Below are 17,867 nucleotides of genomic sequence, written 5' to 3'. Positions count from 1 at the left end.
ATATTTGAATGATGCAACTCCTAGGTGAGCCCTCTGGCCCCAGAGATTGGGCCCAGAGAAATTACAGAGCTGGGAGCATATATACTTTGTAGGCGAGGGGGTGATGACGTGTCCTCCACAAGCTGGGTTTGTGCCCAAGTATGATCAAAAACTGACTGCTTTAGGTGCGGTCTTGGGCTACTGGCAACTTCCTGGGAGGAGCTGCCACAGCCTTCAAGAATACAGAACTGGGCTTTTTGGCACCTTTTCTTTGTTGGAGACTCTCTGAGAGGGCGGGGTTTGGAGAGGGAGGAAAGGGGCTTTCTGGATCAGGCAGGAGTGAGCTGGAGGTTCCAGCCTACAGAATTCTCAGGGCAAAACACCACCTGCAGTTGTGAAAAGAATTAACCGGAAGGATTTCCTTGGCCTAGACATCATCAAGAAGTCCAAGTTTATGCAAATGTAAATCCTGGGGGCTGGGTGGGGTGTCCCAGGTTCTAGCCCCAGCAAGCAATAGAACTTGGCAGCTTCAGCTAAGTGGTTCTGGCTTGAACGTCAAGGGGATAGGGGCTATGGAATCTTCCTCCACTGTTAAAGAAAGCCACCGAGGCTAGGAGTTTAACAGTGCAATTCCTGATGGAAGTCCAGAAAGGCCATTGCATGGAGCTGTGTGGGTGAAGCCTGGATTGCACTGGAGATCCCGAGATGTTGGAGATGCCAGAGCCATGAGATACCTGCTTAGGAAAGCTGCAGACTGGGTGTGGAACCAGCCCAAAAGAAAAAAGTGTGGTGTGGTCAACAAAGCTGAAAGGAGTTGGAGATCAGGCATGGAGATGCAGAATTTGGAGTTTGTCCTGCTGAGTTTCAATCTTGCTGGCCCAGTATTTCCTCACTGTGCTCCCTTTCCTCCTTTTTGGAATGGTAACATATATTCCATATCATTATATGTTGGAAGTATGTGAGCTGCTTTTTAATTTTAATTTTACAAGGGGTTACAGTCAAGAGACTGCCTTGAGTCTCAGAAGAGACTTTGGATTTTTAAGCAGCCTTGAGGCTGAAAGATTATGGGGACTTTTAAATTGGACTGAATGCATTTTTGCATTATGATATAGCTACAAGCCTATGGAGGCAGGGAGTGGGATATGATGGTTTGATTGAACAATGGCACCAATGAGCTAATATATTTGCATGCTGAGTGTTATTCATTAAGTGGTACTGTTTACCATTGGAGAAAAGCCATGAGGTACAACAAAACCCACTATAAGAATTTAATTAAGGGGAGGGAATAAGAAAGATGTGCATAGGCCTATGGAATGTCTGTGCAGGAAGAGGGGGGAGGAATAAATGGAACTGCTTTCATAGGTCCCCTCCTCCCCAGCAATGCACATATGGGCTTACATAGCTATGCCACACATGCGCATAGATTATACGTAAGGCCCTGGGATGACTAAGCATCTTGCCAGCGACTGCATGCGTGGCCATGTAGTTTGGGGAGTGGCTAGGAATTCTATCATTTAGTATTATGCCCAGATCACGGGGACCCCCAAAACACTACCACAGGGACTGAATCCCATATGTAAAAGCGAAGAGCCTTTATTTCAAGCTTGGAGCTTGGACTCTCTGTCCAATGCAGAGAACCCCAAGCCCAGGCAGGGTGGGGTTTTTATTATAGCAGAGGTTGGGGTGAGGGGATTTCCAGGGTCCAGGAGCCTGATTGGCTGACATTTGTCTAGGGGTATAGGGAATGTTTGGAATGTCAGGTATTTACCCTTAGATGCAGGCCTTCCTTAGGTGAGGTCAGCTCATAGCTTCTCCTGGATCCAGGTGTTGCCTGCCAGTAAGTCTGTCACAGAAGCTCTTTGGGCCTCTAAGCTTGTCATGGCAGTTGTGTGGTCAAGTTGTTTTGGCCCCCCACCCACCTACTTAGTACCCAGTTGATGAACTGTTTGGAAAAGATTAGGAGGTATGTCTTTGTTGGAGTTGGTGTATCACTGGTGTTGCTGGAGGGCTTCTCTCCAGGTTCCCCAAGCCCCGCAGTCCCACAATCCATTTATAAAATAATCACTCAGACGCTTGTCGCACTTATAAACTGTATGGCCGTGGCAGGCTTCTTGCTAACTGTTCTTTTATCTTAAATTAACCCATTTTTATAAATCTATACCTTGCCACGTGGCTGGTGGCTTACCGGCATCTTTACATGCTCTTCTCCTGGCGGTGGCTGCAGTATCTCTCCCCACTTCTTCCTGTTTCCCCAATTCTTCTCTCTCTTTGTCCCGCCTATACTTCCTGCCTGGTCACTGGCCATCAGTGTTTTATTTACATAGAGTAATATCCATAGCACACTGGGGATGGGATTGAGGTTTTAAAAGCCTACACCCATACCAGTGTCTCTGCCTGCTGCCTTCCAATCAGGATGTAAAGCTCTCAGGTACAGCTTCAACACTGTGTCTGCTTTCTCCCTTCATTATGGACTAACCCTCTGAAACTGTAAGAAAGCCCCCCACCTCTGCCTAATTACATGCTTTCTTCTATGAGTTGTCTTGATCATGGTGTCTCTTAACAGCAATAGAACAATTACTAAAACAGTATGTATTTGGAATCATTTAAAAAGGCAATAAAATTCTGGAGTGGCCACTAGATATACCTGGAAGAATTTAGCCTTGAAGACTTCCTCATGTCAGGTGGTAAGATCTATTTGCTATCTGCTAAGTGACTTCTCTCCATACCAACTTGTTTGAGTATCCCAGGCTTCCTATTGGTCATGTGACTTGACATAGTAGAAATATTTAAAATATGCTTTTCTGGGATGGAAATACAGCTCACTTAGTAAGACATTTGCCTAGCCTACATGAAGCCCTAGGTTCTCCTGCACTGCATAAAACCAGGTATGCTAGTACATTTCTATGATTCTAGCATATGGGAAATAGAGGAAAAACAATCAGAAGTTCAAGGCCCTCCCCAACTACATAGGGAATACGGATCTAGCCTTGGCCACATGAGACCTTGCATCAAAAAACATTAAAAAAAAAAACAATCTTTTTCCATGGAAACTCTCTAAGGCTACTTTTATGTTTCCACTGTCCTAGCTGAACACTGAAGTCTTTATCTTTTCTTCTACCTTATTCACTCAAGATGTATGGATGGCAAAATGGCTCAGTGGTGAGAGCACTTACTGATTTGATTTTGATTGCCAGCCCCAACATCAGACAATTCACAAATACCTGTAACTTCAGCTCCAAGGGGATCTGACACTTCTGGCCTCCATGGTCACTCACATGATGTACGCAACAACAACCTACTACAGATTTTCCACTACACCAGATGTTTTCTATGTTATCTTAAACTATAAGGTATTTCATACAGACATTTTCCAGGTAGCACAAATTTAACGTATCTTTTATGAAAATCTGTGATTTCAGATCAAAATGAAAAGAGAGCTAAGAAGTCCATGTACTCTACAGACCATTCAACAGGTTCTATGGAAAAAGGGTAATTTACTTTTGAAATGTTAATACTTAATACTGTTCAATGATGGCTCCAGTAGAATAAGTTCTGCCTTGTGTAATACGGAAAAATGATCTTTTTCCTGGCTTATGACTAACATTTACTCCTTCATCAAAGGAGGAGTCCCAGGCCAGACAGCTAATGGGCAGTGCATCTGGACCTGAGCACAGTCAAGTGGAGACAGAGAATATAGCTATGTTTTTGCAGTAGGCACAGACGTAGTTATGCTTCCACATAGAGATGAAAAAGTGGTTTTGTTTTTTGTATAACATCTAGATTATTCTCATCAGCATCTCTGTATAATGGAGCAAAAACCCTACTTACAACTTTGGACCAATGATGGATGGGCTCCTTGGGCTTAACTTGCCCTTCTGTTCTTACAAGACAGTATCTGTGGAGTATGCATGAGTCCGGGACCCTAATGAACTTTGGGAAAAGGAAATCAAGGTACCGGACCAGGGTCAGAGCCAGATCTCTCCTGCTGCTGATTATATGTGGCTTATGAGCTCATGGTCAGTTCTCGACGAAGTTGGTCAGGGTCCACTCTGAGGACTCACAGAGAGGACAGGTTTTCTGAGGCTCTGTCATCTCCTCCATCCTTGCCCTCTGAGAATGAGGCTCTCTACCTCATCTTTGCCAAATTTGCACTACGGGTTACCTCCAAAGCCTACAATGAAAAGCCCACTTCCCGTGTAAATCAAAGGAATCTGGAGACAAAAACTCTTTCACTCTTTGTGCCCATGCACACTGTTCACCCTCTTAACCAAACTGTTAAGAAGCCCCAGAAAAGGCTGTGTCAGATGTCTCTCTTCCCATAGTGCTCCACTCAGCTTCACAGCACGCTCCCCACTCAAAGTCTACAGGTACCCAGGCAACTGTCTGGCTTCCTCCCGGTGCTTCTCCCACAAACCAGGCAGGGAGGGATGGCCCTGTCAAGTTGATTAATGTCTACTGGATCAGTGGGGATATTGGCAGTAACAGAGAAAGAGAGAGAGAGAGAGAGAGAGAGAGAGAGAGAGAGAGAGAGAGAGAGAGAGAGAGAGAGAGAAGAGAGGAGGAGAGAGGAGAGAGAGAGAGCTAATTAGCTGAAATTGCCCCTATAATCTGATCCCTAAACTATGTTCATTTTCAGGAGAAAGGATCATCCACTGGTAAAGGATTCTGTTACAAAAGAAAATGAGCCAACCAGAGATAACCAAGCAAGAACACTTTGTCCAGTAAAACAGAGCACCTTACTCCCCTTGATCTTTGAGGATGTACTGGATAATCCTACAATCAAGATAATTGACGTTGGTCCAACAGAGACAGTGCTTTATTCCATGGTAATATCTGCTACTGTTCGGTAAAAATGAACACCACAGGCCTCTGGGAAGGCTAAAAAGACAACGTGACTTCAATGTGACTTGAAGTCTATCTTGTTAGGAATCATCCAAATACAGCCCACTCTGCTTTGTTGAGTTTCTGCTACAGTCACAGGTCACAATGAACAACTTTGATGCTAGAGAGCAGGGACACATTCTAAGACCTCTATAGCTTCTGCAATCCTAAATAGACTAGTTCCCCCCAGCCCCCAGTCCCTAGCTTTTTATGGCAACTCCTTCTAAACTGAAGATGCATATAGATGATCTGATTGGCAGAGTCTCATTCCCTAATTCCAGGAAGGCTGGTGAAAATAGTTCCTATGTCTGACAATGCATGGGCATTATAGCAGTGGTTCTCGACCTGTGGGTTGTGACTCCTTTGGGGTTGCATATCAGATATCCTGCATATCAGATATTTACATTATGATTCATAACAGTAACAAAATTACAGCAATAAAGTAGCAACAAAATAGTTTTATGGTCAGGGGTTACTACAAAATGAGGGACTGACTTAAAGGGTTGCAGCATTTGGAAGGTTGAGAACCACTGCCTTATAGTATGGGAATTACCTACAGTGCTGGATAAACCAAAACTAATGCAAAGGCCACTGTTGTGGCTAAGTTGGTAATATGTTTATCACCAAAGGATAGTAAAACTGGTTCTCTGGTCATCTTTTTGGGAATCACAGCCATTAGGATATATTTCATGCTAAGAACACTTGTATACCATCAATCTAATTTCTGATTTCGTCCTGGGAAAGACCACCCCTGGCTTGCTGTCCAGGGCTCAGTCAGCCTCACTGCCCTTGGTTCCTGCTCTGCTTCTGTCTTAATTTATTCTACCTAGAGACCTCCCAGGTCACTGTAGTTAGTACAAGACAGTGACTTGCTCAATGTCTAGGGGACCTCAAGCTGAGGAACCAGCTGTGGCTCTCCTCATTCAGCTGAATGGAGCTCTAGGCCCAAGACAGAGCAAATGTCAGAGTTTAATATGGAAGAGAGAAGCTCTGCCTCAGTTGAGGTCCCCTTCCAGGCCATCTCCCAGTCCAGACAGCCTGTAATGGTCCCTAACCAATCCTTTGTGCCAGCTTCCCCCACCACCGTTCTTTCTCTCTGCCTATCTCTGGCCCCTCCCTGGCTTCTTCTTGTCCTAAGTCTTTGTCATCTAAGAAATCAGTGAGCATGGCTCTCTTTCCCAGTGGCCAGGTAAAGTGGCAGAATGCCTATGCCAAGTATGGCTGCTGATGTGGTTTGAATGTCTCTGTTGCCCCAGATCCATAAGCTGGGCTTAAGATCTAGTGTAATAGTCACAAGGGGACAGACTTTTATGAGGGGAGTGCCCCAGCTCTCAGGAATGGGTCAGTACTCTTACAAAGGACTCCAGGGAACTGACTGGGCTGTTTTTGCCTTTATATCTTCTCCTGCACAAGGACAGTGAGACAGTGTTAACTCTCCAGGACAGAGAAGGCACCACATCAATTCCATCTTCAAGTCTGGACTCTCTGGCCTTCAAAGCTGTGAGAAATAAATCTCTATTATTTATTTTTTATTTTTTATTTTTTATTTTTTTTTGGTTTTTCGAGACAGGGTTTCTCTGTGTAGCTTTGCGCCTTTCCTGGAACTCGCTTTGGAGACCAGGCTGGCCTCGAACTCACAGAGATCCGCCTGCCTCTGCCTCCCGAGTGCTGGGATTAAAGGCGTGCGCCACCACCGCCCGGCATTTTTAATGTAGAAATTATTGACTTAAGATTTGCAAAGCACATACTGGTAATATGCATATTTTACTAGTTTCCGTTGAAATAGTTTTTTTCCTAGAGAAAGAATTAGGGATTGTGAAAATTAATTATGCCAATGTGGGGGTAATAATTAAAAAAAACTTTTATAAATTTTGCTATTACTATAATAAAGCATGTTCTATTTTTATATCTATGTATTACTTTGGCTACTTTATTCAAATATATATTAAACACTTTTACCAAGTATTCTAGTAAGTCCTAAGGTACAATTGTAAACATCCCAATAATAGGTGTAATTCAAATTTAAAATTAGAATAGCCATATATGGTTATTTGGGCTTATATTCATTTATGTCTTTAGATCTTTGACTCAATCCATTTTAGGGGGTATGTTCCTTTTATTTCTAGAGCATAGACTTTTAAGAAACACCCACATAGTGTTCTTTCTTACTAACTCTCTTCTCTCAATTCACAATACCCTAAGAACTTAAGTACTTACTTCTGCATACCTCACCTTATTTCAGAAAGGATTTAAGAAGGCCAAGGCTTCAAATTTTGAGAAGGCAGTGTGTCATAGAAAAGCACCTTTTTTTTATGTATTTGAATGTTATTTTTGTTGATATCATGTACCTCTCTATATAGTCATTTAAGATATTTTACAAATTTATTTTCATGCTTAAAATACATATATAGCTTTGCCTCAATAGACTTATGACTCAGTGTTTTTGTTTGTTTGTTTGTTTGCTATACAGGAAGAAAGCCACACAAATCCATTAATTTTCTATGATGCAGCCTATATAGAAATGTTGATCATGATAAAAAGATTCACTCCCTATGTAATCACATATACAAGGAAGAATATTGTTCTAGAAAAAAACTGTGACATGGCCAAAGCTTTATTTAATGATGAGCCCAGTACTGTTTCTGAGCCTCAAAGAACTAAGCCTGTATCACAACACAAAGACTTGTCCTTCTTCTCTACTAAACAGGTGCAAAAGAGTATAAAGGAGAAACGAAAGAGGAAACACGATAGTCTGGCTTCCGAAAAAAGACCTCCGAACACACTTTATAATTTATCTCGAACTTTTTCTAGCTTAACGAAAAGATTTGCAGGTTACTTTGATAAAGATGCTACTCAAGAAAAGAGTGCTAAGGCAGATGGATTTCAAAGAATATTTACCAAAGCAAAACCACCACCCAAACGCAAATTCACTACTTTACCTATTAAGTATGACTCAAAGCCTCTGAAAAATATACTTGAAATACGTAAACTAAACAACATAACCCCACTAGATAACCTGCTAACCTGGAAAAACAAATGACCTATAAAGAATCAGTTACACGGCAAGACTTAAAAACAAGAAGAACCAAGTTCCAAGATCATAGAAGAAATTCTTGACTGATTATTCACGAACTGTTGGATGAAGTACACAATCAGCAGTGTTAGCTAACATAAGGATGGAATTAGGGAATTATCAACAAGAGAGATTAATTTATAACAGTTTTGGTTGTCAGCCTAGCTTTTAATGGTTGAGCCATCTCTCTAGCCCATTCATGACTTATCTCAATTATACATATTAGACATCTCCGTTGGCTACAGGACATTCTCATTCAGTACGAACTATGGCGGAGATTGATGAGAAAGCTGCTGTCAGAAGCCAAAAACCATCAACAAACAAATGATTGAATGTCAAGACAGATGTACCATTAATTTACTGACTGTGCAGTCAATAGTAGATCCGTGTTTTAGAGACTCATGGGGAAACAGTGCCACGTAAGCAGTGCATGTGATTAAAAAGGCTTCATAAAACCTGTCAGAACTATTTGGAACTTCATTACTGAGTTGTGGAATAACTTAAATGAGTAAGGTCCATAAATGAGTTAATTGTGGTAGAGTATTCTAAAATACATTGTTTCATATTACTCTTTCTTGTTGACTCAAACAGTATAAAGACAGGACTCTTCTTGAATTCAAATTACTCCCAAGTTCATTTGGAATACCTTTCCTTTGGGTCCCACATATTTTTTTTTTCACTTAAATACAGTCTTTGAAGGCAAGTGGCTAGGCTTTTAGCCTACAACACATTTCTAGAATGCACAAAACCCTTGGTTTAATTCTCATCTTGAAAAAAAAAAAAGCTGGTAGTGATAAATTCCAAGGTTAACCCACAAAAGACTGTTTAACTTATAATTTTATCACAAATAATTTAATGTGAAAATAAGTAATGATTTATTATTTTCAATAATTAAAAGGCAACAGTAGGTAAGAGAAGGGTCTTCCAGGGTTGACTGGAACTTGAGGAGAAGCAGGTTTGATCAGAAGCATCCAATTAAGAGACGCTGGAGGCCAATGGTTCAGCTGCAGACTAGGCAGGGCAGGAATCTCGGGACCACCTGTGGAGGTGGCCGCTACAGCAGCCAAGAAGACACTCAGGTCACCTTTCTCACCCCAAACCCCCGGTCTCCTCTCCGTTATGCCCATTTTCTTTGTTTTCCAGTTTACTATAAAGCAGAATACTTTCCCCCCAACTCCCACACTAGGTCAGAAAAGAAAACAGAGTCTCTGGAAGCACCAAGAAAATCAAGAAATTCGGCTGGGTGGTGGTGGCGCATGCCTTTAATCCCAGCACTCGGGAGGCAGAGCCAGTGGGATCTCTGTGAGTTCGAGGCCAGCCTGGGCTACAGAACAGGCTCCAAAACTATACAGAGAAAGCCTGTCTTGAAAAAATACAGAAAAGAAAAAAGAAAAAGAAAATCAAGAAATGGAGCATACAACCAATAAGAGCACAAGGGACAGTGATACTATTCCCATACTCAGCATAGGAAAAAGAAGTGTGGGCCTTAGGGCAGATAGGAATGACCGTGTGAAAGTACCTAAGTCTCAGTTCACTGTATTCCCACTGAAGGTGGGATTTAAGACAAGATTATTTCCAGATTAACTAAAGCAATGCCTAGTATTTTGAGCATTGTAGCATTCAATAAAATTCTCTCTGCCCCACTTCCCCTTAAGCTTGCTCATGTTATAACTTTTTTTTTCTAAGTTAAATGCTAAACATAGTATTCGGACTTTAGCCTAAAGTACTAGGTGGGGGGTGGGGAGGGAGTAGATAGCTCTTTTTGGTAGTTCCTATGGGTATTTGTGGCTTTATCCTGTAGGAAGAGAATAAACACTGGCTATGTAACTCAGTCCTAGAGTTCTTATCTAGCATGAATGAGAGACCCAGGTTCACTATTAGTACTGGAGCGGAAAAAGCCTGGCATCTGTTAAAAACCATATCAGTTTTCTGTTGCTGGGAGAAAATACCATGGGCACCTTACTTAAATTTCTAGCGCTGTGATAAACACATGTCCAAAAGCAACTAAGGGAGCAAAGGGTGAATTTTAGCTTATGGTTGTAGTCCACCATGAAGGGCAAGGCAGGAACTCAAGCAGGAACCTGGAGACAGGAACTGAAGCAGAGACCATGGAGGACCACAGCTTGTTCCTAATAGCTTGTTCAGTCTTCTTCATACAACCCAGGGCCATTTGCCAAGGAATTCACCATGGGCTGGACCCTCCCACATCAATCATTAATCAAGAAAACTGCCCCCACAGACTTGCCTAAAGGAGGCACTTTCTCAGCTGAAGTTCCTTTTGCCCAGTGCCCCTGGCTTGTGTACGGTTGACAAACATGTCTGACCAGGACAATGACCAGGAGCCAGTTATGGGAAAGTTTATTTGGGCTCCAGAGAGAAAAGAGTCTGTCATGGCAGGAAGCTATGATAGCAAGTGGCAGGCTTGGAAGCAGGAAGGGGACCTGAAAACTCGGGTCTTTAGCCACCACAAGCCTGAAGCTGACAGAGCAAACTAGAAACAGGCAAGGCTTTTTACTGTCAAAGCCTATCTCCAGTGACACATTTCCTCCAACAAGGCCACAGCTCCTAAGCCTTCTCAATCAGAGACGCTGACTCGGGACCAAGTGTTCAAATGCCCAAGACTAAGGGAGACCCTTCTCAGTCAAATCACTATATATATAGTGAGTAGAGGGCTAGTCCAGAATACATACAGAAGAGCCTATCTAAAAGAAAAAGGCCTTAAATATAAAAATGACATTTTTGCATGCATGTGGATGTACTTACTCCTTTAATCCTAGCCCTTAGTAGGCTAAGGCAGTATGATCATGAGTTCAAGACCAGCCTGGGCTACAGAGTAAGATTAGTGCACAGAAACTGTTGCAGAGTATTTGTTTACACTGTAAAAAGATGGCTCTGCCTAAGACGCTTTCTGATTGGTTTGATAAAGAGCTAGGCAGGAAATAGGCTGGACTTCCGGGCAGAGATAGAGAAACTGGGAGGAGGAATCTAGCAGCACCATTTCCCTAACAGACTCGGAGCAAGTTGGGTGCGCCACACTAAGAAGAGGTAACCGAGCCATGTGACAGATGTGACAGAATGTAGATTTAAAAAGATATGGGTTATTAAGTTATAAGTGCTAGTTGGGAAAAAGCCTATTTTTATTTGCAAGCTGGTGGTCCAAAGATAATTCAACAAGAAAGCTTGCTACAAAACAAACAAACAAAACACAAACATACATTTGCTCGAGGACTCAAAGCAGCTTCCCAGCTGAGGGAGCCGGGTACTGAGAAGGTGGAACTTCAACTCTGCACCATTCTCTTCTGCTTTCATTTGACATCTAACATCGTTTAAATCAACAGCTGCAGGGGGTGTCCGGCAGCACGGTCAAAGTCAGACTTGGCTTTTATTCTCATTCTAAGATCTGAGCATAGCCTTCAAGGGCAGCCTGCATTGAAGGTGATGGTATAGCCCCTGCTGGTAACCCAGCCGGCTGTTGCTGTGGTCCGTGAATCACTCCCATGGGAAGTTGCATTCATTTCTATAGAAACAATCCTCATCTCATGGTGTCCCAGGAGGACTTCAAGGGAACAAAAAAATTTCCCTCAGATACCTCATCAACAGACTTATTTGCTTATTTCTTTTCTTTATTTGAAGTGTATTATTATTTTATTAGTATTGCGGGTGTACATGGATGTGTGTGTGTGTGTGTGTGTGTGTGTGTGTGTGTGTGTGTGTGTGTTATGTACATCCCGTGGAGCATGTGTAGAGATCGGAGGACAACTTCATGAAGTCAGCTAGCTCTTTCCACATTAACATGCGTTCTGGGGGTCAGACTCAGGTAAGTAGGCTTGTGTGACTAGTCCTTTCACCTGCTTGACCATCTCACCAGCCCCTGCTTATTTCTTTTAATTAAACAAGCAAGAGATGTTAGCCTCAGGCTTTCTTCATATTTTTAGTCCCTACCTAATCAATGAAAGGTTACCTTAGTATATAAATAAACCACAGCCTAATTGGGGAATATCATGTGGCTGAATTTCAGGCAATCATAGCAGCCAGGTTTAAGCAATCACAAGTACACAACTTATGGCATTATAACAAAATGCTCCATAACATCATAGCCCACAAAGTCAGCACCTAGTTGTAGCCAATCATTTGGGTTCTCTACTTCATCTCTGCTTTCATCCTATAAAAAGCCACTGCTCACAGTGCCAGGGAAAACTATCTGAGCCTGTTTTGGTTCTGGATGCTGCTAAATTCATGAGTTAACATATGGTCAAAGAAACCATGTTCAATCCAATTTGTCTACACTTTTTCTAACATTTATATTGCACCAGCTAGCAGTATGCAAGACCTTCACCTTATTCACCTACAGGTCTATGGGCACTAAGGCCCATGATAAGGAGACCTAGGTTCCCCTAAACCACCTAAGAAAATAACATCTCGTCTTGACACAATATGATCTTGGGTTAGTTTAAGTAAAATGATAAGTTATGTTTTGAGTCTTCTGAATGCAAAATTTATACAGTTGACCAACATAGCCCAAGGAAAACGAAAAAGGCACAAGCTGAAGCAATCTCTTAAAAATGGGAGGGAATTTTCCTGCGGACACTAATCCCTGAGGTAGGGGGCAGTGATAAGGACAGCCGTGACTAGCCATGTATTAATTACTTTGGCACAGCTGTGACAAAAATCTCTTAGAGAAGAGTTGGAAGTGGAGGAAGATTTGTTTCAGCTTGCGGTTTAAGAACTCTATTCATGGTCACTTGGCCTCATGCTGATGAGCAGGAAGGAGTGTGTGGCAAAGGAACCAAAAAGTAGGAGCTTTAGACAAGATAAAGTCCTAATGACCCATCCCCAGGACCTCATTTCTCCAAATAGGCTTCATCTCATACAGTTTCTACAACCTCCTTTCCCAGATAGTGCTACCAGTTAGGGATCAAATCTTTAAAACATTAACCTGTTGGGGACATTTTATATTCAAACTGTAAGAGACCATAAACAATAATTGTACAAAACGGTAATGAAAATTTCCTCATTTCTTATTTTCCTGGGATGACACTTTGTTGTAGTAGCACCCATGGTCTCCTGCCTGACCCAGACTTTTCTCCATTAGAGAGTCTAAAAGCTTGGAGATTATAGTAATTAACTCCTTCCTTCTTCCTTCCTTCCTTCCTTCCTCCCTCCCTCCCTCCCTCCCTCCCTCCCTCCCTCCCTTCCTTCCTTCCTTCCTTTCTTCCTTCCTCCTTCCTTTTCTTTCCCCCCATCTTTTTTTCTTTCGCCACAGTCTCATGTAGCTCAGGCTAGCCTGGAACTTGCTGTGCAGGTGAGGATGACCTTGAACTCTCTGTCCTCCTGCATCCCACTTCTCAAGTGCTGGGATCACAGGCATGTACCTCCATGCCTTTCTTTAGCCTACATTTCTTGATTGGGTGAAACTAATCTCAGAAAATGACAAGCAGAATCAGTTTGTGGTGGCACACATACCTGTAATCCCAGCACTGAAAGGTGGGGGCAAGGCGGATCAGGAGACTGAGGCAACCCAGGCTATAAAAGAAGTTCAAATCCAGCTTGAGATAAATGAGACCTGTCTCAAAAACAAGCAAATCAAATCAAATATAGAAATCTAGAAGATTATAAGCATTAGAGAGCATATCCTTTTTTTTTGTCCCAATTCAAAGGAAGCAGAAGTCCTTGGTAACCTTGCAGTCTATAGATTCAAGTGTTCTGCAGATGAACAATGCAACATTTGGAAACAGGTGGTAGAAGAGACCCCATTTCCCTCCCAAACCTACATCATGCTGCCCAAACAGCTCAAACTATTATGACTATCACCAATCTACTTCATCTTATTTTCTAGCCCTTCAAGCCTCAAATGAGGGTCCTTGGGGGAACAGAACCAGTAGAATGTCTGTAGTTAGAAGATTTATTAGCCAATTTACAAGATCAGAGACTGACGGTTCCCACAGTGATTACCCCCGGCCTAGAGAGGTAGGAAATTTGGTGGCTGTCATTCCAAGAAGTTGGATGCCTCAAAAGAGGGACCAGCAATGCAGTGCCAGCTTGAGGTCAGAGGCCTTGTACCAGAGGCCCAGTGGTACAATTCTGTGTGAAAAGGCTGAAGAACCTGTCATGTGACATTCACATGAATCAGCAGCAACAGCATAAAATATTCCTGCTCAAATAGGGCCTCCAATGTGTGCACAAGTGAATTTCTCTCTTCCACATGTTCATTCTGAGTTTGGATGATGCTGCCCATGTTCAGGGTGGGTTTTCCCACTCAACCTGTTGATCCACATGCCTATCATCTTTGCAAACAACCTAACGGACACATCAGGAGTATGTTGCATCAACTTTCCAGTCATTGCGACATTCCATCAACAACCAATATTAATAATCATCACAAACTGTAACACATAGCTTCCAATACATTTTCCTCAAAGGCTTCTTGTCAAAGGTTCTGATTCTACCCCATGACATTTAAGATTTAAATGGTCATTCAGATACCAGGGGCTCTGGGTCTGAGGCTACGACCTCCCTCAATTACCCTGTTGGTAATGTCCTATGGCATAACACTAATGTGCTTGGGGGTCTCAAGCATTAAGTGAAACCCCCCATGACTGTAAAGCTGCAGGACATACTCATTGTGTAATGAAGTCCCATGAGAGCAGACACAAGCCATCAGTCCCCTCCCACCTTTTGAGCCCCACCCCCATGCAACTCAGATCCCCTTATCCCGTGCCAGCCTTACCTATTTATACATCTACCCAGGTTCCTAAAACACTGGAGCTGAGCCTGGGTCCTCCTTGTTCCAGCATGGTTACTGGAAATTTAGCATGGGTATCTAGCTATAAAGAATGCCTTGAGAATATCACATAGTTACATCTGAGGTAATATTTCACCATCTTTGTCATGCTGTGACCAAGGGACCTGAAAATTTTTCTTCCAGCTGTATAGAGACCCTTAGCATATGCAAATTAAGTCTCTAGTTGGGCCTAATTTGTTCTTTTTCTTGGAGCCCATTGTGGGCGCCATGGGCCCTGGCCCCCGACTGGGAGTGGCTGCGGCCTTGCTTGCTTGACCTTGATCAGATGTCCTCCCTATTCAGATTCCCTGCCGGTATCCACCCTTCTGAATGCTTAAGGGAAGTTCCTTGTGTCCTCCCTATTCAGATTCCCTGCCGGTATCCACCCTTCTGAATGCTTAAGGGAAGTTCCTTGTTGTGTATCCTGCATTTTGGGCGTTAACTACTTAGATGCAAGAATATAGAACATTGAGTCTGGAATGTAGACCATTGGTAGCGAACTTCTGCCCTCCGGGGGTTCCTCCATTTGTGCTGTAAGCCTGTATGTATTTAAGGTTTCTTCCCTCTTTCAATAAACGGCATTCGACATCCAATCGTACGGATGACCCGCTGTCTCTTGTCTCTATTTTTTAATCCGCAGCCCTTCGCTCAGACATGGTGAACGGTTATCGGTAACGCGGGCGTTACCGCTACAGCCCATAATCATGCAGGCACATTTACTTTTTTAGTATTTATTTTATGTTCATGTTTTGCTTGCATACATGTATATATCACATACAGAGATCAGAAGAGAGCATTAGATTGCCTAGAGCTGGAGTTGGGGATGGCTGTGAACCACCATGTGGGTGCTGGGAACTGAACCTGGGTCCTCTACAAGAGCAACAGAGCTCTTCATCACTGAACCATCTCTCTAGCCCAAACAGGCACATTTTTTAAAAATGTTTTATTGATTCTGACACATTTCATCCAAGCACACTATTTTAACATGGAAAGTCTTTCCAGTTAGCATTAACAACCTTCACTAAAAATAAGGCAATGCGTTTCTCTCTCCTGACCTCCTCTTCCTTTTTCTTACTTCTGTCACATCTACATATACGTGTGTCTACGCACTTGTGGACAGTGTAGCTTTTTGTGGAACTACTCAGCCTCTGTTTTTAGAAATAATGGTCAATCCGGCCTTTTCATGGAGTGGAGAACTCTACAGCATTATTCATTCAGCAGAGACCTGAGCACATCTGGAACAGTTCAGCCACTGTGCTCAAAGCATCCCATCTTACTTGCAGGCCTTAATTGTGTATCAGCTAGACGCTTAACAGGAAATGGATAGTACAACAAATGACAATCAAAGTGTCATTTGAGGCTACTGTACAGACAAACTACATGGAATAAAAAGCCCCAGAGCTAACAACCAGGCCAATAACAGACAGACAGGACTGAAAGGGTGGGGGAATTTGGGAAAAGCAAACAGAGGAGCTTGTCATGCCAGTTCATAGAGACTATGTCTATAGCAAGGATCGGAGCCTCATTTTCCTCTTTGATCCTATAGTGTTCTCCTAGGAGCTAATGTCAATGATCAATAACAAGGTCTGAAGCTGTGCTGGGCCTGCAGTTTGAGGAGGGAGTTATTGTTAGGTCTGCACATCTGTAGGCTCAACCCTGGGAGAGGGAGACAGAGAATCTTTCTCTTGAAAAAATATTGGTTTTTATTTATGTGTATGTATATATCCCATGTGTGTGTGTGTGTGTGTGTGTGTGTGTGTGTGTGTGTGTGTGTGTGTTCTCAAAGGCCAAAAATGATAGATCCCCTGAAGCTGGAGTTACAGGTAGCTGTGAGCTTCTAGATGTGGGTGCTGGGAATTGAACTCTGGTCTTCAGCAAGATAACTCGGGCACCCAAGTTCATAAAAGAAAAACTACTACAGCTAAAATCACATAGTGACCCTCACACACTGATAGTAGGAGAGCTCAATACCGCACTCTTGCCAATAGACAGGCCAGCCAGACAAAAAACTAAACAGAGAAATGCTGGTGCTAACTGATATCATAAACTATATGGACCTAAGAGATATTTACAGAACATTTCACCCAAACACAAAAGAATATGCCTGTCAGAACCTCATGGAACTTTCTTCAAAACTGACCACAAACTTGGACACAAAGTAATTCTAAGCAGATAGCTCTAAACTTGAAATAACACCTAGGCATTCTATCTGACTACCATGGATTAAAGCAGGAAATCATTAACAACAAAAAGCTGACAAACTCATGGAAACTGAACAACTTACTCTTGAATGAAAAAATAGGTCAGACAGAAATCAAGAAAGAAATTAAACTTTCTATAATTGAATGAAAATGAGGACACAACACACCCAAAATTTGGGAAATGATGAAGGCAGTTATAAGAGGCAAGATCATAGCACTAAGTGCCACATTAAAAAAAAAAAAAAAAGGAGATATATTAGTAACAACAGCACGCCCAAAAGCTCCAGAACAAAAAGAAATAACACCAAAAGAAGTAGGCTGCAAGAAATGATCAAACTCTGGGCTTACATAAATAAAATTGAAACAAACAAACAAACAATACAAAGAATCAATTAAACAGTTGGTTCTTTGAGAAAATCGGTAAGATTGACAAATTCTTTGCCAAATTAACTAAAAGGTGGAGAGAGAAGATCCAAATGAACAAAATTAGCAATGAAAAGAGGAACATCACAACACTGAGGAGAGCTAGAGAATAATGGCATGCTTTTCAAACCTGTACTCCACCAAATTGGAAAATCTAAAAGAAATGGATAATTTTCTCCAACTACCAAAGTTAAATTAAGATCAGATTAGCAATTTAAACAGACCTAAAATCCAAGTGTAATATAAGCAGTAATTAAAAGTCTTCCAACAATAACAAGAACAACAACAAAGCCCAGGGCCAGATGGTTTTAGTGCTGACTTCTACCAGACATTCAAAGAAGCATTAATACCAATATTTCTCAAAGTATTAAACAAAATAGAAACAGAAGAAGCATTGCCCAATTCTTTTTATGAGGTCACAGTTTCTTGGATATGTAAGCCACATAAAGACCTAACAAAGAAAATTACAAACCATTTTCCTATTTTCCCATTTTCCCTACAAAAACTCTCAATAGAATACTTGCAAACC

The 17,867-nt window shown here is 42.1% G+C and overlaps 1 protein-coding gene across 8 annotated transcripts in view; it reads left to right on the top strand.

Annotated features, from left to right (window-relative positions):
* Positions 1-8,398, top strand: part of C2H1orf141 (chromosome 2 C1orf141 homolog) — a 60,256-nt gene extending 51,858 nt beyond the window's left edge. For 2 of the 8 annotated variants that reach the window (XR_013049249.1, XR_013049251.1), the window contains exons 7-10: positions 3,399-3,468; positions 4,616-4,805; positions 6,279-6,360; positions 7,331-8,398. Coding sequence is in view for 5 of the 8 variants with exons in the window: in XM_042271513.2 (XP_042127447.2) it covers positions 3,399-3,468; positions 4,616-4,805; positions 6,274-6,360; positions 7,331-7,900 (917 nt within the window). In the remaining 3 variants the exon portion in view is untranslated. Of the gene's footprint in view, positions 1-3,398; positions 3,469-4,615; positions 4,806-6,273; positions 6,362-7,330 lie in introns of those variants that run through there. The other 6 variants (XM_042271515.2, XM_076564624.1, XM_042271513.2 and 3 more) reach the window with 4 other exon arrangements.
* Positions 8,399-17,867: the final 9,469 nt, after the last annotated feature.

The sequence above is a fragment of the Peromyscus maniculatus genome, chromosome 2 (genome assembly GCF_049852395.1).
Source record: "Peromyscus maniculatus bairdii isolate BWxNUB_F1_BW_parent chromosome 2, HU_Pman_BW_mat_3.1, whole genome shotgun sequence".
Taxonomy (NCBI): domain Eukaryota; kingdom Metazoa; phylum Chordata; class Mammalia; order Rodentia; family Cricetidae; genus Peromyscus; species Peromyscus maniculatus.
The sequence above is the reverse complement of the archived record's forward strand: the minus strand, read 5'-3'. Positions and strand labels throughout refer to the sequence as shown.